At 34.6% G+C, this 22,390-nt stretch overlaps 3 protein-coding genes across 3 annotated transcripts; 1 reads left to right on the top strand and 2 right to left on the bottom strand.

Moving 5' to 3' along the window:
* Positions 1-1,770: 1,770 nt before the first annotated feature.
* Positions 1,771-12,167, top strand: LOC120183966 (T-complex protein 1 subunit theta-like). The gene is made up of 3 exons (XM_039188551.1): positions 1,771-2,049; positions 2,158-2,304; positions 11,628-12,167. The coding sequence occupies exons 1-3, from the start codon at positions 1,789-1,791 to the stop codon at positions 12,165-12,167; spliced, it is 948 nt and encodes a 315-aa protein (XP_039044482.1). The 5' UTR covers positions 1,771-1,788.
* Positions 12,168-12,336: 169 nt separating this feature from the next.
* On the bottom strand, positions 12,337-14,151 carry LOC120183965 (protein SINE1-like). Its single transcript, XM_039188550.1, has 2 exons — positions 12,904-14,151; positions 12,337-12,801 (listed from the first exon to the last, which is right to left on the bottom strand). Exons 1-2 carry the CDS (start codon positions 14,149-14,151, stop codon positions 12,337-12,339), a joined length of 1,713 nt encoding a protein of 570 aa, XP_039044481.1.
* A 3,139-nt stretch (positions 14,152-17,290) lies between these two features.
* Positions 17,291-19,226, bottom strand: LOC120183974 (pre-rRNA-processing protein TSR2 homolog). Its single transcript, XM_039188555.1, has 4 exons — positions 19,046-19,226; positions 18,843-18,934; positions 17,922-18,029; positions 17,291-17,615 (listed from the first exon to the last, which is right to left on the bottom strand). Exons 1-4 carry the CDS (start codon positions 19,224-19,226, stop codon positions 17,400-17,402), a joined length of 597 nt encoding a protein of 198 aa, XP_039044486.1. The 3' UTR covers positions 17,291-17,399.
* Between the last annotated feature and the right edge of the window lie 3,164 nt (positions 19,227-22,390).

Below are 22,390 nucleotides of genomic sequence, written 5' to 3'. Positions count from 1 at the left end.
ACCCCAACACTTACCTTAGGTTAGGCACTTGCTATGGAGAAGGAGATGAAGAAGGAAGGAAAAAAAGGAAGAAGAGGAGTCCAAGTGGGAGAAGCCCACGCCCAAACTAGGTATAAAACCCAAAAAATCAACTTTGTTTTCCTTCAACGGTCTAATTGCACTTTTAGTTCCTCGATTTTGTCTCATGTTTAAAATTCCCTTTTATGGCTAAATGAGCCCAAATCCAACCAATTTAAGCCCAAACATGGCCTAACAACTTTAATTATAAACTCTACGAGATCCACATGCCTCTCGGGCAAATCTGAAACTATTAGCCCAAAATTTGGGGTGTTATATAAGTGTCACGTCAACAAAAACTAATAGAAGGAAATGACAAACTTTACTAAAAACGAACTAAAAATTCAATGATTGTATTGTAAATTTCAAAAGTTGATTAACCTAAATGTAAGCATCCTAAAAGTTCAGAGGTTATTTATATACTTTTCCCTAGATTTAATAACATCTATTTTCTTGTTTGATTGTTGTCTCTAATTATACAATGAAAGGATAGTTCTATAGTGCGGCACCTTAATATAAGGTTAAAATAAGGCGCAACCGGTTTTGTTATTGTTTAAATAATAAAACTGGTAAAAAATTATCGGTAATATTATTATTTTTACCTAAAACATCATTTTTTTATCATTTTCGGTAATTTTTTAGCGCCTAGTAATTTTTCCGATCATTTTTAGCACCTAATAATGTTTCCAATCATTTTTTTGAAAATACAATTAAAACGCCCAATAATAATAAAATCGATCATTTTTTAAAATCTAATAATATTCCGTCATTTTTTTACCGGTTTTGTTATTATTTCGATAGCACCTTTTTTTAGCTGTATATTAAAACTGATGCACGTGATCATTCCCCTTGTTAAATATGTCAGGCTCACCTCAAGTTCAAGGGAATCAATCAATTGAGAACGTTTACTTGATGCTTATCCGTTATACCACCGGTTTGATTTCTTTGAAGAACTTGTATCCTTCTTCATCCAAAAATCCATGTAAATTAGATATATTATGAAGATTATAAATTTTAGGGTAAAGTATACAAATGGTCACTGAACTTTTCAGATGCTTGCATTTAAGTCTCCCAACTTTTAAAACTTATAATACAGTCACCAAACATTTAGTTCGTTTGCAATATATTCCATGACGTAACGGCCGTTTCACTACCGTTAGGGTAAATAATATAAATGGTCACTGAACTTTTCAGGCGCTTGCATTTAGGTCTTCCCAACTTTTAAAACTTGCAACACAATCATCAATTACATTCTAAACCCCAAATTCTAAAATACTTCAATTACATTCTTAACCTCAAATTCCAAAATATTTCAATTACATACCCAACCCCAAATTCATAATCCATTCTCAAAATCTGCCATAACAAACTGAACTTGAAGCATCAACTTTAAACCCTCAAAACATAACCCTAAATGCTAAATTTCCCCACCAATTAACCCAACATAATCAACAACATTTAGTTCATTTTGGGTCCATAACAATAAGTGATTACGTTGGGTTTAGGATTTAAAAGTTAGATTTAACCAACTATAAGTGAACAATACTCAATTCAATTTGAAAAAATTATTTTTCGACTTGAATTGGTTAAATTTTTTTCGATACAAACTGACTCTGTATGATATATGTATATCACATATGGATTGTTCCTTTTTCATCCTGAAATCCGGATCGGTTTCTCCTGTCGCAATGCCTTATTTACTTTAATTTTTTGTTATACTGTTCTTTAGGTATGAATAAGATGGGTATTAATCATTTAGACAAGCTCTTTGTTACCAATGATGCCGCTACTATTGTCAATGAGCTTGAGGTTCAGCATCCGGCGGGCAAGATTTTAGTTTTAGCGGGTAAGGCTCGGCAAGAGGAAATTGGCGATGGGGCTAATTTGACAGTTTCGTTTGCCGGAGGGCTTCTCCAAAATGCCGAGGAGCTTATTCGGACTGGCTTGCATCCGAGTGAGATAATCAGTGGATATACTAAAGCAATTACCAAGGTTTAACCTTTGCTTTTCCAAATAATTTAAATGACCCGAGTATTGTTAATTATAATGATAAACTTGGTAATCACTGGGGATTCCGTTCTCATGTTTTAACATATGTAGGCAGCTGAGGTCTTGAAGGAACTTATGGAGAAAGGTTCCGAAAATATGGATGTTCGGGACAAAGAGCAAGTTGTTACTCGAATGAAAGCTGCTGTTGCTAGCAAACAATATGGACAGGAAGATATATTATCTTCCCTTATAGCCGATGTAATTTGCAGCTCGTTCCTCTTCTATATAACTAATCAATTACTCTATTATCTGTTACCTTTTGAAGGATGACATAATTACGTTTTCTTTAGTCATTTATTTCTATGTATTATTAGGTGTCAACACACATTTTTCGTCCTACTAGGATTCAAACTCCTAAAAATAGGATAGAATTTTAGGATTCAAACTCCTAAAAATAGGATAAAATTTTGCTAGGATTCAAACTCCTAAAAATAGGATAGAGTTCTACTATTATTTAAATTCCTAAAGATAGGATCCACAAGCACTATAAATAGCCATTGTAACTCACCATTGTAGGACACGATTTACACACAAAACATAGAGGAAAGCACGAGAAGATACAAAGGCAAAGCTATTGTAAACGATTCGAAAAATAAATAAAAGGTAGTATCTTTTTTACTTTTGATTTGGTCTCTTACATTTACGTTTTAATTATTATTATTTTATTTATTTAAATTTATTTATAAGCACATTTCCCTTGTTACTCATTTTATTTAATTGTTTTGTTATTTTTCTTTTCTTTTTTTTCATGTAATATTTTTTTACATTTTATGTATTTTCTTTTTTACTTTAGTATATATTTTTATTTTTTTAGATTATATATAAATATATTATTTTTTATTATCAGTTTTATTAATTATATATATATATTTTTTTTTTATTTTTATATATATATTTTTTACTTTTTTATTATTATTTTATTTATTTGTTTTATTTCTATATTTTTTTCTTCTTTTTCTTTATTTTTTATATTTATTTTACTTACTATTTTATCTTTGTTTTCTTTATCTTATCTTTTATTTAATTTGTTTTCTCTTTATTTTAATTTAATTAATTTATTTATTTCTTACTTTTTTATCTATTACCTTTTTATCTAACATGGTTTTTTGACCTTCTTAAGGCCACACCTTTAAAACTATCTAAGGTAAGTAATTGTGATCGTATTTTTACCTTTTAATTTTAAATTACAATTTTCTTAATTTAAGACAACCGGCAAATTACGTAGTACCGAAAGGGCGGTTCAAGGGTGCTAATCCTTCCTTGACCGTAATTGACTCCCGAATCCGACATATCTTTGGTAAGACGCAGATCAGGTAAGATATAAGGTATCCGATTAACTTATTTATTTTTTAAATAAATAATCGGTGGCGACTCCAATCACATTTTTCAAGTCGAAGCCCAATTCCGGGGCCCAACCGAAAGACGGTTACGACAGCTTGGCGACTCTGCTGGGGACCGTAAGTGAGTCAGGCTAAGGTAATTTCCAGTTGTCTTTTTTATGAAAAGGGTAAGTTTAAATTTTAAGGTAACATTTCGATCCTTATTGCTTACTTTTGATTATATTTTCGAAGTAAATAGTTGTACTGACCATTTTTTAATGATTTCAGCCCTTAAAGATTTTTCATCTAAAGGCTCTATACCCGAGCTCCGAACCCTATTTAAGTGGGGGTGAAAGCGACGCCTTCGTGTGAATTTATTCTCCATATGGGCCTAGCAAGTAACCTTCGGGATTCATATACCTTATGCCTTCGTGTGAATTTATTCTCCGTATGGGCATAAGGGAATGTTTCCTCTCGAGTTTAACTTAGTCCACACAAGCCTGTGATGGGTTTAGGACTAAGGGTCTAGCAAGCCCAAGGGGGCACCAGCAAGGAGAACTCGGGTACCATTTTTTAGCACCTAAACCGGGAGACCATGGAGAATTAGAGCCCACCCCAAAATCTCATTCCAAACCCTAGGCTGCTTTGTTTCCTGCTTTAGTTTCTGTTCAAAGCATGCGAACTAGACAAATATGCGGTTAGGATTTGTTTGAAAGTAGCATGCGGGATAGAGATCATGTCCGGGTAGGAATAATAAGCATGTGGGGTAGATATCATGTGGGGTAGGACTTTCATTTTTATGATCGTTTTTTATTTTTTTTCACCTCACTAACTCTTTTCATCTTTCTTTTATTTTATTTTCATCACTTGCATCATAAAAGAGGTCATTGATCCACTAAAACGTGTTTGTTAAAACTCGAATAATCTGAATCCATGGACAAAGGTGTTGTAATACAAGAGATTAAAAACCCCGAGGTACGACTATGGTCCGAGAAGACTCAGAAGGAAAAGGGAGACAGTCTTCAAGGAAGCTATGTGTCAGTGCTGGTTAGCTACGCCTCTATCAACCTAAAACAGAATAATGTGCAAGAACTTCGAGACATCTGAGATAGTTGGAAGAATGATCAGAAATAGAAGTTCAGTCAGCGGTATGGTGACATTGCATTTTTGCTTCATGTTAAGATCGATGAGCCCTTAATCAGAGTCTTGGTTCAATTTTTGAACTTGGGATACAATTGCTTCACTTTTAACCAGGAGGACATGGTACCTACCATCGAGGAGTATACTACACTATTGCACTGTGAAAGCATTAAACTGGAGCGAGCCTACATCAAACACATCAAGAGTCAGCCTTTCAAGAACGGACTGGCTAAGATTGCAGGAGTTGATGAAAAATGGGTGACTGACCGACTCCGAAACAAAGGTAACGGGCAAGGAATTGAGTTGATCCACATAAGGGAACTAATGAAGGACCACCGTGATGAATGGAAGACTATAGACCTTTTTGCACTAGGTCTGGATGGCTTGATCATCTTTCCAAAGGTTTTGGGATGCATTGACGCAACCGTGGTGGAACTGTTTGAGCAACTTCCGAAACGAGTCAACCCAGCACCGACCATCTCAGCCGAGACCTTTTGGTCTCTCAACCATTACCGAAGAGCTGGTGGAGGTAGATTCATTGGATGTGTTCAGTTCCTTCAAGTCTGGATTCACATCCACTTCTGAAAGACTAATGGGGTTGCCTACTGTAGATTTATCACTACGTATTCACCTTTGAGAGAGTTCATCACCATGACATGACATGAAGGCGCTTCAAAAGAGAAATGGATGAAAGTCTTCACTCATCTTCAGGACCGGGATATTACCTGGAGAGCCCCCTGGTTGTTCCTCAGTGATGTTCTTTTCAAGTGTGGGAATTCTGACACTATGACCCTATTTGGACTTTGAGGTGCAGTTGGGTATGCTCTGTTGTTGGCACTTAGACAGTATGGGGTACATCAGTTTGTCCCAACAACATATGGATTATCTATATCAGAGTTTATGTATCACGGTGACAGTTATAATAAGATGATCAAAGAAGCAGTCGAGTCATGGAAGAAAGTATCTCGGATGGATGTCTAGAAGATTTAGTCCGAACATACCTTTTATTGTTTTTATATCTCTTACAAGATAAAACATTTTTGTCTGAATAAGGATTATTTATAATAATGGACACTTTTCTGGATCAATGCCTCGAACATTTCGTGCATTCTTGCATTTTGCATTTTTGCATTTTCATCTACATTTTAAGCATTTTCACAAACATGAAATTAAGTCGTGAAGGACTCGATGAAGCGAATTTAACCACATGGAAGCAAGATTGTAACATTAAAGAGCCTAATCAGCTGATGATAGGACAAAGCCGGCTAGGATGATCTAAGAAAAGAATCCTCATATCCTAAGGACTACAATGTTGAAGCTGTTAACTGTTACCACATAAGAAGCTCCAAACATTCCTCTAAGAACTATAAGGCGCTGAAGCGCAAGATCCAAAACCTGATGGATTCAGGGGCAATGACAGCCGAAGAAGGGGGCATGGCATATACCATTTGCACTTAGAGGATTGTTTTGTTTGAACACGTCACTGATATTTCATGTTTGCTTAATCTTTTAAACGATTGAATTTATGCTACTTTCTAAGGTGGAGCAATTGAACAAATTTTAATCTTTAGTTCTTCGAATATTAAATGAATTAAGGATTCTTTTAATTCTTCAAGAATTATAGATTTTTGACATATGACAAGATTAGACCTTTCTTATCCTGTCTCAAACCCCCAAAATGAAATACCTTGATCAAAAAGACCAAATTTTGACATTACCTCCCTTTGAAATTCTTGAACATTGCCTTTACCTTTATGATACACCCATACCTTTCTTTGAGTCAATAAGATCACACCACTGTCTTTTTAGACTCAAAGTTAACCTTTTTTTACCATTAAAACCCAAGGCATTGAGTTGTTCATTTGAACATGAGCATTCTTCCAAGATACAATTTGGGGCATCTCGCCGGGAGCCTGAACATTGAGACATGATGGGAGCAAGGAGCAGAAAAAACAATTCATTTGAAATAATTCTATCATGCATTAATTGCACTGTTTTCATGTGAATAGAATTAATCCCGAAAATCTATCCCCCTGGGGATACCTCTTTTGTGAAGACTTACATGTATGAAATGATGAACGGCTTTCTTTCTTTATCCCTTCACAACAGGAGAAAATATATATCCCTTGCGTCCCTTTTTGAGCCTATAGTATTTTTTCTTCTGATTCAACCCTAACCAAGGATCACCCTCCACACTGGGGGGCAAGGTGGAGAAAATCTGCTCACATGAGTGAAGACATTGATTCAGATGAGATACCGAAAGGTGAACCAAATGCCAAGTGCGATGATTCAATCAGAACAAAAAAGGCAAAAAGAAAAAAAGAAAAAAGAAAAGAAGCAAAAAAGGAAAAAACAAGAACAAAAAAGAAAGAACAAAATTAAAAAAAAGGGACAAAAAGCACATGCAAAATTCCCTAAAGACAAATGGTGCATCAAGCTTCAATGAGATTGATCAAGCACAATCATTCCCGAATCACTGAATCCCTTCACTCAAAGATCATAGAGCATCAAGAGAAAGAGACATTTTGAGCAAGACAAGATTGATGGCATCAGAATGAATTGATCCTTGGTTCAATACCCTGAAACACTTATTTGGGCCTATTTATCCTTTTCTTTCATAACCACGAACCCTGGCCTACATTACGTGCCTTAAAAGTCCCTTCTAATCATACATAGATTTCTAAACAGAAGAGACTATCTTCAGATTTCATCCCGCCCATCAGGATTAATCTTTGTTTGCAAAAAAACAATGTAATTAATGTATGGTAGAGAAAAATAACAAAGGGGAGTTCAAGACATAAATCCTGAATAACGTCTTGAAACCAAAGGAGGATTCGAGTTGAAAACCTGAAAAGGCGGCTCGAATATAAAAATTGTGCAACTGAGGCGATCACACAAATTCCTTGATAAGGCATCGCACAATCCGAGTGTGACAACGAAGGTTGGGAGTCAGAGAACACTTCCAGTAGAGAAGCATGCAAGCTACCCCATCAATCTTTTGAGCATCAAATACCAAACCTTTGAGCATCAAATGCCAAACCTTTGACCAAACACAATGACCTGAGACTTTTTATCCTTTCCTTACTTGACCATCTCTCAAAGATAGCTTTGATCTTGACACTTGTCAAATAGCTATAATTTATTGAAGGATTAACATTGTAATTAATTCTTTGATATCCAATGAACTCTAGTTTTATGATTCGTCTCAATTGTAAAACTGTGAAAGGGGCAATATTTTTAAAACTTGGGATTAAACATTTTTTGAAACTCTTTTAATTGATATTAAAAGAGAAAGAAAAACATTTTTTTCAAACAAGACAGTCTCTCTAGAGTGGATCTTGGTAAATGACATGTGACTCTTAGACACAAAACTCATGCTCAGAATCAATGCTGAAGCAAGAAATGAGGAACATTTGGGGCATCTTTGAAGATTCAACATGAAATATTGGGGCATTTTTTTAGGCATCTTTGGGGATTCAACATCTTAATGAGAATTATCATGCCTTTTTCAAGAGATAAAATATAACCAATTCATGTTACATGCATCTTATACATACATTTTAGAGCGTCATATCTATCATTTTCTTTCCACGTACATAATTTTTACAGCTTTAGAGTCAAGTTCGACTTCAAGACGAAGGATACTCGATTCAAAAGCACCTTTACAGATTGATGTCGGTTGCTTAGCTCAGCAGCAAGAAACTACACTTCAACCAACTCGACAGACAGAAAGATCGATATTCATTTTCAGATTCGACATTTCCAATATAAATTCTGTCTCAGTCTCATTTAATGCAGATGATTATCTCACTTGAGATTGCTTTTTTAAAACAGACTTTGTCTCACTTGGGACTGTTTTACTCGAAAGAAGATTTATTTCACTCATGATTGTTTTTCTTAAAACAAGATTTGTCTCACTTGAGACCGTTTTCACTAGAAGAGTTTTGTCTCTCTTGAGACAGTTTCCCTTGAAAATAATTTTGTCTCTCTTGAGACAGTTTCTCTTGAAACAAATTTCGTCTATCTTGAGACAGTTTCCCTTGAAATAAATTTTGTCTCTCTTGAGACAGTTTCCCTTGAAACAAAATATTTTAATATGTTTTCTTTGAAACAAATTTCGTCTCCCTTGAGACAGTTTCTTTTGGAACTAAGTTTTGTCTCTCTTGAGACAGTTTCTCTTGAAACAATTTTCGTCTATCTTGAGACAGTTTCCCTTGAAACAAAACCTTTGAATTTATTTCCCCTAAAACAAATTTTATCTCCCTTGAGACAGTTACTCTTGAAACACAAAATCTTCAAATTTATTTCCCTTAAAACATAATTTTGTTTCCCTTGAGACCGTTTCTCATGAAACAACAGATATCTTTGAGATTGTTTCCCTTGAAACAAATTCTATCTCTTTCAAGACAACTTCTTTTGAAGCATCATCTGAATCGTTACACTCAGCTCAGGCACATACTTGAGATGGTCGAGAATCATTTCTCAAATCAAAAATAGAATGTGCACATCAGATTTGAACATTTGAAGAATTCAAGATCAGGGATCAAAATTTGAAGATTCAAGAATCAAGATTCCAGACAGGCAACTGGAGATCGAGATTTTCTCCAGAGCCCCAAGATAACATATGTTGCATATGCATTTAGGCACACCTAAGAGCATTGCATCCATAGCATCACATATATGCATAACTTTTTCAGGTTTTAGCTAGAGTCAATTTCAACTTCGCGGCGAAGGATATTGAACTCAAAGCGACACGATTTGCTCGAGAGTGGATTTCAACTTCACGACGAAGGATATCTAGCTCGAAGCCAAACTTTATAATAAAGGGGTCTCCACGGTTTCAACTTCACGGCGAAGGGAATTGTGTCCACCCGCAACATACAATACTTGGATTTCAACTTCACGACGAAGGATATTCAAGTCAAGGCTCAACTTCACAACGAAGGGGCCATCTGCGATTTCAACTCCACGAAGGAGGATATCGTGGCACTCGAGGCAACACAAGTTCAACTTCACAACGAAGGGACGGCTGGTTGTCAACAACAACTTCTCAATTTCAGAGCCTATTTCAACTTCACAACAAAGGATATTGGACTTCAGACAACGCAAGTTCAACTTCACGACGAAGGGACCGCTTCTTGTCAACAACAACTTCCCAATCTCAGAGCCAATTTCAACTTCACAACGAAGGATATTGGACTCCAGACAATGCAAGTTCAACTTCACGACGAAGGGACCGCTGCTTGTCAACAACAACTTCCCAATCTCAGAGCCAATTTCAACTTCACGACGAAGGATATTGGACTCGAGACAACACAAGTTCGACTTCACAACGAAGGGACGGCTGGTTGTCAACAAACAATTTTCCGGTTCTAGAGCCAATTTCAACTTCACGACGGAGGATATTGGACTTGGAACAATGCTACTTACTTGGATTTCAACTTCACGACGAAGGATATCCAACTCAAAAAAGGATTATTTGCCATCAAAATTGTCGAGTTCGACTCCATTCAGCTCGATGACACATCAACCGCACTACTTTCCGGTTGCAGTCGAGGTTTTCAAGTCGAGGAGAGGACCTGGGTTAGCCGTGCCTTAGTGACAAGCAAACATTTTCAAACAGCATAGCTTAAGTCAAGAAAAAGCTATATGTCAATGAAGATTCTCAGTTCTATTCCGATCCAAGGTCTTTAAACCGAGAAGAAGACCGAAGGGTAACGGGAAGCCATGTGCCGATTCAAATTCCGAACTACGGCTTTAATTTCATATCATTTCAAGATGAACTCGACTTCACGATGGAGGAGTCATCCGTAACTCAATTCGACAGGGAGTAATTGAAACATCAGAGTTAATTTTCAACTCCACTGAACGAAAAGTGTGTCTTTTAATCTTTGCCCTATCCCCGTTACACGACTATGGGCAAAGAGGGGCAGCTGTCAACACACATTTTTCGTCCTACTAGGATTCAAACTCCTAAAAATAGGATAGAATTTTAGGATTCAAACTCCTAAAAATAGGATAAAATTTTGCTAGGATTCAAACTCCTAAAAATAGGATAGAGTTCTACTATTATTTAAATTTATAAAGATAGGATCCACAAGCACTATAAATAGCCATTGTAACTCACCATTGTAGGACACGATTTACACACAAACATAGAGGAAAGCACAAGAAGATACAAAGGCAAAGCTATTGTAAACGATTCGAAAAATAAATAAAAGGTAGTATCTTTTTTACTTTTGATTTGGTCTCTTACATTTACGTTTTAATTATTATTATTTTATTTATTTAACTTTATTTATAAGCATATTTCCCTTGTTACTCATTTTATTTAATTGTTTTGTTATTTTTCTTTTCTTTTTTTTCATGTAATATTTTTTTACATTTTATGTATTTTCTTTTTTACTTTAGTATATATTTTTATTTTTTTTAGATTATATATAATATATTATTTTTTATTATCAGTTTTATTAATTTATATATATATATTTACTTTTTTTATTTTTTATTTTATATATATTATTTTTACTTTTTATTATTATTTTATTTATTTGTTTTATTTCTATATTTATTTCTTCTTTTTCTTTATTTTTTATATTTATTTTACTTACTATTTTATCTTTGTTTTCTTTATCTTATCTTTTATTTAATTTGTTTCTCTTTATTTTAATTTAATTAATTTATTTATTTCTTACTTTTTTATCTATTACCTTTTTATCTAACATGGTTTTTTGACCTTCTTAAGGCCACACCTTTAAAACTATCTAAGGTAAGTAATTGTGATCGTATTTTTACCTTTTAATTTTAAATTACAATTTTCTTAATTTAAGACAACCGGCAAATTACGTAGTACCGAAAGGGCGGTTCAAGGGTGCTAATCCTTCCTTGACCGTAATCGACTCCCGAATCCGACATATCTTTGGTAAGACGCAGATCAGGTAAGATATAAGGTATCCGATTAACCTATTTATTTTTTAAATAAATAATCGGTGGCGCTCCAATCACATTTTTCAAGTCGAAGCCCAATTCCGGGGTCCAACCGAAAGACGGTTACGACATTAGGCATGCATCCAAGTCTGTCCCAAGAACCCTGCTAACTTTGATGTTGATAATGTCCGTGTCATAAAGCTTGTTGGAGGAGGTTTGCATAATTGTCTGGTAATTCGGGGAATGGTTTTAAAAGGTGATGCTGTGGGAAGTGTAAAACCTTTTTGGTCAGGCAATGTGCAGGGACATTTGTATAGTACCTGGGGCTGCAGCTACCGAAATCGAGTTGGCAAGAAGACTGAAGGAGTTCTCGTTCAAGGAAACAGGGTAATCTATTTTTTTAACCCGTCTGCTCTTGCCTGTTGCAAAGTGCCATTCTTCATGCAATATTTCATCTTTGACCTGCATGGTATGGTGTGCATGAATGACATGAAAATATTTGTGGCTTCATGGCATTCTTCCTCTGAACCGCTGTCTTCAGACATGGTGCTGACAATGTGTCATTTAAAGCAGCTTCTGCATTGTTTTAACTTGTTTATATCTTGCATTTTTCACGTGCATTTTGATAGCTCTGCCGGAAATCTCCTTCGAGTTTTGAAATTTATTGTAGATTGAGGTACATGCTAGAAGAAGCTGTTAATATTATCGAACATTTTTCAGATTGGATCAGCACTTATGTTCGATACGAATAGCATCGATTTCGATCGGATGTTGGTTTGAAAATATATGAAGGTACTATAATCTGAATTTATCAAATTGGTGCATTCAAATGGCAACCTTCCTATTATGTTGGGACAACATTGAAGCTTTCGTCCTGAACTTCAGTCCACAACGCAGTGAGAACTGCAACTAAAACCAAAAACAGGGCGAAGGCCATTTTATAAGCTGTTTTCTTACAGCCTTTTCCACTGTGAAACTCCTGTGTTTCAGTCGGAGGAACAGCCTCACGAGACCTTCGGACATCAGCAATATCAGCCAGATTGTCGTCGGTTGATGACATGGATTCCGAAACTCTGTGAAATTTCTCACCATCAGTGTGCATATGTCCTTTCCCTTTGATTTCGTAAACCATGTTGTGATAAGAATGGCTCCGGACTGTGGTTGGACTCCGTCCGGAATACTCTGAGTGGGGACTCATGAGCCTGTGGGTTAGTTTCTCAGCGTAATCCGAGTTAGGATCTTGAAGGGAGTGAAGAAGCTTCCTCGGAGTCGTAAAGAGGTTCTCCACGTTAATCCTAGAAATCAACCTCTGAAGCATGAACAAGGCAAATGCGGTTTATAGATCGATAAGAGAACGAAAAAAACAAATCAATGAGAGCCGGATTGAAGTGAACGATTTCGAGTATTTTACCGTTGGACTTCGAGTGGCACTTCTATTCGATAGCCCTGCAAATTCATTGATGTAATCTGATCTGTTATTGCTAATCGGTTCATGATGATCAGAAACCGAATGATTCAACGCAGATAACAAACCATCATCAACAGATACATCACCATCTCCTTTTTCATATGTCCAAAGCTGTCGATTCACACTCTTTTGATCATATTCTGTTGTGCAAGAAATTTGAGTCGATGAAATTGGTGAATCGAGCAAAGAATCATATTCCATAGAGGGATCGAGTGTCCTCGATTCCGGTGAAGAAGTTGCCTGGGATCTATCTCCGGTAACGACTGAGTTCTTTCTACGACCGTGATCCCTCTGGCCAGAATTCGACCCTTCAGCTATCTTCTTTGCAGTTTGCAAAGCCTCATACGCAGCCCCCTTAACATAGGCCATTGGATCGGATTGACACTTCTCCATCTCTTCCACAATCGATTCCACCTCGGAAAACAAGCTCCACGGATCCAAGTTTTTCATTAAGAAATTTATCATCTGTATAGCCGAAAATCGTTTCTGAGAATTACCTTCGGTAATGCCTGCATTCGATATCCTCAACCCGGATTTGATCAACAATCTAGCATATGCTTCAACAATTAGAGCATTGCACTTTGCTAAAGCCATAACCAGCCCCATATGTGCATTCATCTGAGACGACTTCTCCTCCAAGGCCCCGGTGACGCTTTGGCAGACTTTGTTCACCATCTCATCTGATGCAAACCTCCAGTTATCCGATTCAACGAGCGCCTTCAAGCAAAGTGCGGCCCCGGAACTCAAGCTTTCTTGGGAGCTCAAAACGGATTCTGAAAGAGGGTTACAAAGCGAGTCGATTATATGCCTCTTCTCATCTTCTGGACTCGATGGATCGATCCCGTATTTCGCAATTGCAGGCACAACCTTCGAACACGCCTGTTGAAGAGGAAAGGACCCTGCACTCGAAGCCAACGTTTTAACGATAGTCGACATGATACTACCGATCTGAGGTACAATCTTCACGCCGTGCACTCGAGCAAGAACCTCGTAGAGCGAGATCGTGTATTCGCCGGACACGGATCCGGTTTCTTTGGTCTCGGAAACTTTAGCAAGAAACACAGGTATTGCTTTCGAATCCAAGTCTTTCACATATGATTTCAGTGCTTTCATTGCCGATTTCCGACTGTGGGCATCTTTGTCGAGATTGGCCAACTCTTGCCGCAGTATCGGACTAAGATTACGACCCATCGTTCACCTGAAAACACAGCTACCGTTAACGCCATGATTTAAGAAATTAAACTACTACATTTCTCAGATTCAAATCATAAAATAAAAAGATTAAAAATTATGAAATTTAAGGAAAAATCAGAAAACAATAACAGAAATTTAGAAAATTAGAACAAAAAATGAAATCAAAATTTAGAAAACGATGAACAAGGAGCTGCAAAGTTAGCTCTGTTTTCAAATGATATCAAACAATTAAAAAGAAAAATGAAAAATACCCTAATCTTACTTTTGATTTATTTTTCCTCAGTCTTCTTCTTCAATTGGTAAAGCACTTATCTTTCCAAGCATAAACAAATATGATTTTTTTTTGGAGAGTTACCCTAATCTTGGAACTACTAAGAACAGAGCCAGGAATTAGGGTTTTTCTTAATGAATTTGGTTCGGTAGATGCGTGAAACTTTCAGGATTTAAGGGTTTCTGCATTAATTATATTTTAGGAATTCATTGAATATATATTTTTATATTTAATAGCTTTGGATTTCGCTTTTTACGTTGCAATTCAAATATTTTTCCCTCCACCTGTGTTTCCCTTTTTGTTCCTTTGACGAATATGCCTACTTTGGACAGATATACTGGGATAAATCAACTTTTAGTCCCTAGATTGGATAATATTTTCTAACTTGGTCCTTGAATTGTCTTTGTTCATACTAATCCTGAATTTTAGATTTTTAGTCATTTTAAGATGCGACGAGTGTGTTATGTGAAATAATCTTGGGTAAACTATGCACTTAGTACCTAAACTATCAGTTTTGATTTGGTTTAGTACCAAAAGTTTCAATTTTTTCAAAAACATACTTAATGTGTAGTTTTTGTTTCATTTTGGTACTCATCTGTTAAAAATTTAACGTGTTTAGTACTTACATTATTAGTTTTGGCCCGTTGTAGTACTTAAACTTTCAATTTTTTTCAAAAATTAACGTTAAATTTTGAACGGTGCAATCAAATGAAACAAAAACTAAACTTAGGTAGTTTTGAAAAAAAATAAAAGTTTAGGTACTAAAACGGACCAAAACTAATAGTTTTAGTACTAAACACGTAATTTACCCTATCTTTAAGTGCCATTTTAGTTAAAAAAATAAAAATTTAAAAATATTAAGTTAAGAAATTAATGTGAACATAATTTTTTTGAATTAATCACATGTATCTGATCTATTGGTCGATTAATCTATATCGGGTACTGCAGAGGCATTGGCTACCTTTCCAACCCAATTTGTTTCATTCACAAACGTCAGAGTTTGAATCCCTCACCTAAATTTAATAAAGGATAAAGTTTAAAATAATCATTTTAGACAACTTGTAAAAAATATATAAAATAAACATTAATTTTTTTTTCGATACAAAATAAGCATCGTGCCACTAATTAGAATGACTTAATTTATTGATTATGTCGACTCTAAAATTTTACTCGTATCTATTTATATAAAAATTTTATGTTATTATATATTTATGTATGTTCACCTTCAAAAAATAATTTTGAATCCATCATTGTCGATGAAGCTCGACTGTGCTCGTAATTGTGATAATGTGATATAAATCCACAAAAATGATCATATCCTTTTCAACAAGAGTCATCACAAGAACATTTAGCATTAACAAAGTGGAGTTGGATTATGTTTTTTCAGTGTTGTGATTGGATCGAGTTTGAATTTAGAATGAAAAAACCATATTTAATTTAACCTATTATAATATTATAATTATTTTTTTTACATATTTAAAGAATGGGTTTTGAACAACTCAATAGTTTCCTCATAACACTGATTTCTCAAATACCCACTAAGCATTGAATTACAAAGGATGGGTTTTGGTTGAGGAATTTTATCAAACACTTTCCTGGTAATCCCCAAACAACCCAATTCACTATAAATTTTAACCAAATTAGACGCCAAAAAATGGTGTTTAGATGCAGAATTTGTGATGATCTGAGCATGAATAGATTTGACACACAAAAGGGTATTTGGGGATTCATGTAAAAGCGACAAGAATCTCTGAATATCGGGAGGGAGATGATCAAATTTGGCATTTTTTATACTTGAAAAAGAGTGTAAAAACAGGAACTTGAAGGGTAATTTGTGAAGAAATTTATGGGTGTAAAGATTTGGGGAAGACATTAAGTAGATGAAGAGAAAGGGGAGTTTGTGATTTAAGTGTTCTGTCTCTAAAACAAAAGCCATAGGCTACTCTGTGTTCTTAGCTTAAACACGCGGGAATTTCATACTATGGTTAATTAAAATTGAATATTGTTGATGAATTTTATTATATATTTTCTTCGATTTGTTACTACCGCATATTTTACATGATCGGTTGGATTTTTTTATAAGTTTCAAGTTCGAGTACATCATCTATATAAACATTTATTATCAATTGGTCAAAGGTATGAACAAATACTATCCCCATCCGATAAGGATAGAGAGAAAAAATCAAAAGATTTTACATGATATATAAATATTAAGATAAACTACATGTTTATTATTCAAACTATCCGTTCTGATTCGTTTTAGTACTTAAATTTTAAATTTTTTAAAACCATAATATATAATTTATGTTTCATTTTAGTACACGTTAAAAACTTAACGAACAAGCGACGAGGCATAACTCCGGTGGACGACGACCAACCCAAACGATAAACCACGAGAGAATTACAAGTCGACCAACACAATAGTTTCAAGCCCATCGATTTGGAGAGATTGAGACATTGTCTGATGAACCGAAGGTTGTAATCACATTCAAGGAGTCAAAAAGGTGCTGACTGAAAGTTTGGACTTTATTGACCAACGAATGTGACGGCCAACAACTCTAGACACGACGAATGACTAGCCCGTCGTCATGCTTTTAATAATAGGATACTAAAATGAAATAAAAACTAAACGTTAAGTATGATTTTGAAAAAATTAAAAATTTTAATACTAAAATGGACCAAAACGGGTAGTTAAAGTATAAACGCGTAATTTACCCGAAATATTAATCTGATTTAAATAAAATTTTACCAGTAAACATAATAAGACACTTCGTAGACCTCTCCCAAAATTTCGATAATCTCAAAAAAGTTTTAGAATAGATACTTTAGAGAATATAATAAATATTACCTAATAAGAGTGCTATAGAACAGCAGAACCGAAACATATCATTATCCATTAATATATGTAACCTTCTTTCGATATAAAACATTAAAAGGACTCATAAGCACCATTAGCATACCGAAAATTCACAGCTTAATTCCTTCTACCTTTGTTCTTCCGGGACGAGACTACAGCCCAACCGTCTTCGGAACCAGCTGAATGGTTCGGTTTCGGCTCATCCGTCGGCTTACCGACCGGATTCGAACTTGATTGAGAATTTGGTACACCCACCATCATGTTTGCTGCACTGTCCCCGCTCATGCTACCATCTTCGTCGTCATCGTCATCATCCTCATCTTCGTCGTTACTCTAGGATAAACAAAAAAAAAACATATCCATGAAGGAAGATGCATGATTTCAACCACAATAAAACTTCATATACTAAATTAACTCGGTAATCTTTTTAATGGTAAGAGCAGACCATGGGAAAAATAGTTCGAGAAAATCGGAGGCGAAACCTTTTTAATAGTTCTAACACCCGAATAATAACTTGTCAACATAGAGAACAAAAACTAAATAAAGGATAAATAGAAGCAAACTTCAACAAATAGAGTAGTAGTTTAACACAGAACATTAATAGGAATAAAGGGTTTAAAGTTTAAACTAGAAAAATACCGGTTGGACATGTGCAGCAGGTGGAGGATTCGTTGTCCTCAGCTTTTCAACAGACTGATAATTTCCTTCCAAACATTCTTCATGCATAATCATCAACTTCTCGGCCACCTGTCACAAGTCGAAGGAATCGAATTATCTTTCATGCACTCTAATAAAAGCTGCTGAGTTACACGAACTTGTGATACATTACACAGTTCCCAACATCAATTTTAAGTGTCCAATAAGTGTCGGACATGGTTCGGATAGGTAAATGGCAATTAGAATACGCACGTTGAATAAAAGAAAGTATATATTCCGGCGAAGTACCATGAAGAACAGTTCATAATGTTGTTAAACATAATTTGAACAAAGAATTTGAACCTAAAATGTCATTTTTTCAAATATAACAAACCACCCCTCGTAATACACTCTGTAAACTACATTAAGAGAAACAAAAGGAACATCCAATACTTAATGCATTCAAAAACGAATATATAGCAATGAGTTAAACTGAAAGAAACATCCAACAAAAGAATCATGATGACTCAATTCGAATAAAAATGTAACTAAGGAAAAAGTTTGATCATTTGAATAAAAGATTGTATGTATCCCGATGAAGAACCGGAAAGGGCGATTCAAAATGTTGTTAAACTTAATTTGAACAAAGAATTTGACCCTAAAATGTTGATCCTTTTAAAAAAACAAGAGGATCATCTATACTACACACATTCAGAAACTAATATATCACAATGAGCTAAAGTAAAAGCAACATGGAATGACAAAATTACGACATATCCGAATCGATTAAAACAAACATCTAAGGAAAAATTTTGATAATTTTGATGATATCCATAGCATCAAATCAGCTCAAAGAGAGATTGAAATGAAATTAATATCCTAAATTGAAGCCAAGCCAAGGCAAAGACTGACGATTAAAGATACCTCCTCAATGCTGCCATCTTCAACCAATGTATTGAGACTAAGCAAGCCTTCCTCTAAAATATTTTCCAAATCATCTATGTAAAGCGGCTCCGCTGAGATATTTATACAAAAAATAAATAAAATAAAATTCAATGGCTCAAATTGCAAAACAGGAAAGAAATTATCGATTCTAATACACACACGTATATATAAAGAAGCGTTACCTCTTGATGCAGTGAAAAACGAGACGACGTCGGTGCAGATGGCGTTGGCTTTGCCGCTGGAATCACGGCCGCCCCACTCGTTTTCAACGGCGGCGGATAGAGCCGACCACCGAGTGAGGATCAAGCTTATTCCTTCTTGGAATACCGGAGCTGATGCCGCCGTTAGTCTCTTCGGTTCCATTGATTCCTGTATCGTTCTTTTCTCTTCCTCCGTTAGCTGAAAAACCCTACACGAGTTTTGGAAGTGATTGAGGATGGGCTTGTTTGGGTTTGAGAATAAATATATTCGGGTCATGAATAGAGGTCTAGTTTGAATATAAATGGGCCGGACTTGGTTCATAAAGATGGTTATTTTAGTTGGATTTTAATTGGGCTTTCGAGGGGAGAGATTCAACGGTCAACGGTTTTTTGGCCCAATAGGCCATTCGGGTTAAGTATTTTGGGTTTTAGGGCACCTGACTTTTATTTTGGGGAATACGGTAAATGATATAGTGTAGATGGAACTCGTCACTGTGAGATATTATTTTTAATAGACCACGATGAGTGGTCCTCACGTGAGATTAAATTATTGTAATAAATGGGACTTGTCACCTCGAGATGACGAGTCCATTTAAAAAATATATTTTTTTAAAATAATCAAAAATAATTTAAATTTTAAACATTAAAAAAGAAAAAATTTAGTGAAACTCATCACCTCGAAGTGATGAGTTCTTTCGAATTCAAAAAATATAGACGTTTATACCCATTGGTCAACGAGCAACAACAACGGTCACTTGTACAATGGTCATTATGGGATTCCTCACCTCGAGGTGACATTTTCCTAAGTGATTGTTGTTGTTGCCCATTGACAAATTGCTATATTTTTTTTAAAAATTTGAAGGAGAGGTGACGAGTTCCATTAATTATTTTAAAAATTTAAATTATTTTGATAATTTTTAAAAATATATTTTTTATGGACTTGTCACCTTAAGGTGGCGAGTTAATGCCTCGTGTGGATCCTACTCATCCAGATGTATTAAAAAATAATATCTAAGGTAATTCGTCATCTCGAGATGACGAGTTCCAACTACACTGTAGCATTTTCCGTATTCTACTAAATAAAAATTCAGGTGCCCTATAACCCAAAATATAAGACCCGAATGACCTATTGGGGCAAAAAACTGAGATTCGACTAATAGATTGGATTTAGAATTGTGTAACATATATTAGAGGTCACTAAACTATGCTCAAATGATCATTATGATTATTGAACTTTTAAAATATATAAATTAATTATTAAATTTATCATTATAAATAAGTATAAAAGTTTTGATAAATTGAATGATTAGTTTATATCGATTTAATAAAATTTAATGATTATTTTATAACATTTTGATAAAATTTAATAATTAATTTATAATAATTAGATAAAATTAATAATTAATTTTATAATTATTGTACCCCTCTTGATATTCTCTGGAAGTCGCACTTTCGCTGATCGAAGCTTCTGAAATCTCATATCTTCTGGTTAGTTATAATCTTTTGACATGACTATTGATAGACTCAAGTGGTTTGTTAGAGCTAAATCTACTATATGACAGTCGTATCTATTTTCTTTGTCATAGCCAAATCTGTTATCTAATATTTATATCTATTTTCTCTGTTAACTTACGGATAGTCATCGTGACCTTAGGTCTAACACCAACACTGAGGATCAATATATAAATCACCATACAAGTTTAGAGAAATGATCTCTCTCGCTCTCTCTCTAAGTTTGGAGAAAGGATCAATACATAACTCTCAATGTAAAACATGCTTAAGAAAAACTATTGTATCTTTTACTCTTCTTAAAGTTAATTAACTCATTATAGTGGAAAATCCACATCTGATTTAGGGTAAGTGTTCATCTTAAAAATTCAAATATTTTTAAATTAATTAATTATTTTATTGATTGTGTTCACTTTGAGATTTTATTTGTCTGTATCTCATAAAAAATTTATATCATTAATATATATGTGTTGTGTCTTCCCAAAAAATAATATTTTTGAATTTGCCACTAACCCAACCTCTAATTTATGAATAATATAATTTTCAGAATTGTATCTATTCTTATGTTAAAAATATATAACAACAGAAAATTTTGGCAATTCGAAAAATGGCAAAATTAGTACAATAATTATTGCGCTAAAAATATTTTGAAATATATTGTTGGTTGAAATTTATTTTGAGATTTATGACATTTACTATAATGCTTTAGAACTCGTCACATGAGAGCGACGAGTTTTAATAAAATATAATTTTTATTAAAATTTATCATATCTCTGAAATAAATTATAATAAAAATATATTTTATTGAAACTTATCATGTTAGCTCCAAAATACTATAATCAATAGGATGGGCATGGGACCCAAACCCTCTGGGTTCCGACCTGACTTGACCCTATCGTGTCGGATTATTTTTTAAAAAAATTGAGTTCGGGTCGGGTTGGGTTTTTTAAATGTGATGTTCGGATCGGGTCGAATTTAAATTTAAGGTGAAAAATATCCGACCCGACCTTACCTAAAAATAATAATTTTATCTTATATATTTAGAAATAATTATAATAATACCCCTCTCTCTATATATATTTTTTCAATTAAATCATTGTTTTTATTAAATAAAAATAATATTTTATTTCAGATCGGGTTCAGATTTTTTCTTAAAAGATCGGGTCAGATTCGATTCGAGTGGAGGATATATGTTTTCGGATTGAATAAAGGATGTAAATTTTTTGAGTAGGTCGGAAACGACCCATGCCTATCCCTTATAATAAATATAGATCCAAAACACTTGTAATGTCACCGTCGAACAAAAATCTTCTGCCCCTTTTGTATACCCTTTATATGCCCCCACCAATAAATTAATGCCATGTGTATTAATAAATATTATTTAACTTAATTGTTTCGTTAGTTACTTATATTAATAATTCAAAGCTTTTCTTCGTACTTTGATAAACCGACTTTGGTTGTAGCATAATTAGTTATATCTGCAGCGGCTTGAGTGGCGGCTCCGGCGAAACAAGAAGCTACTATGTTGTCTGCCATGGATACTGCAACAGAAGCAATGAGTTCAAACGTTGATCCAAGATGGAATATTGCTAAGCATTAATCTGCTCTTTCCTCTTTAAAAGCGTAATAATATCGACATTAGGGGTGTAAACGAGCCGAGTCGACCTCGAGTATTGCTGAGCTCGACTCGACTCGAAAACTCTGAAATAGAGTTCGACTATACTCGAAAACTCGCGAGCTTAAGTTTTTTAAGCTCGACTTGAACTCGAAATCCTGAACTGAAGCTCGTGAGCAGCTCGAAAAGACGCGAAATGAAAA

Source organism: Hibiscus syriacus, unplaced genomic scaffold (genome assembly GCF_006381635.1).
Source record: "Hibiscus syriacus cultivar Baekdansim isolate YM2019G1 unplaced genomic scaffold, ASM638163v2 tig00112856_pilon, whole genome shotgun sequence".
Taxonomy (NCBI): Eukaryota; Viridiplantae; Streptophyta; class Magnoliopsida; order Malvales; family Malvaceae; genus Hibiscus; species Hibiscus syriacus.
The sequence above is the reverse complement of the archived record's forward strand: the minus strand, read 5'-3'. Positions and strand labels throughout refer to the sequence as shown.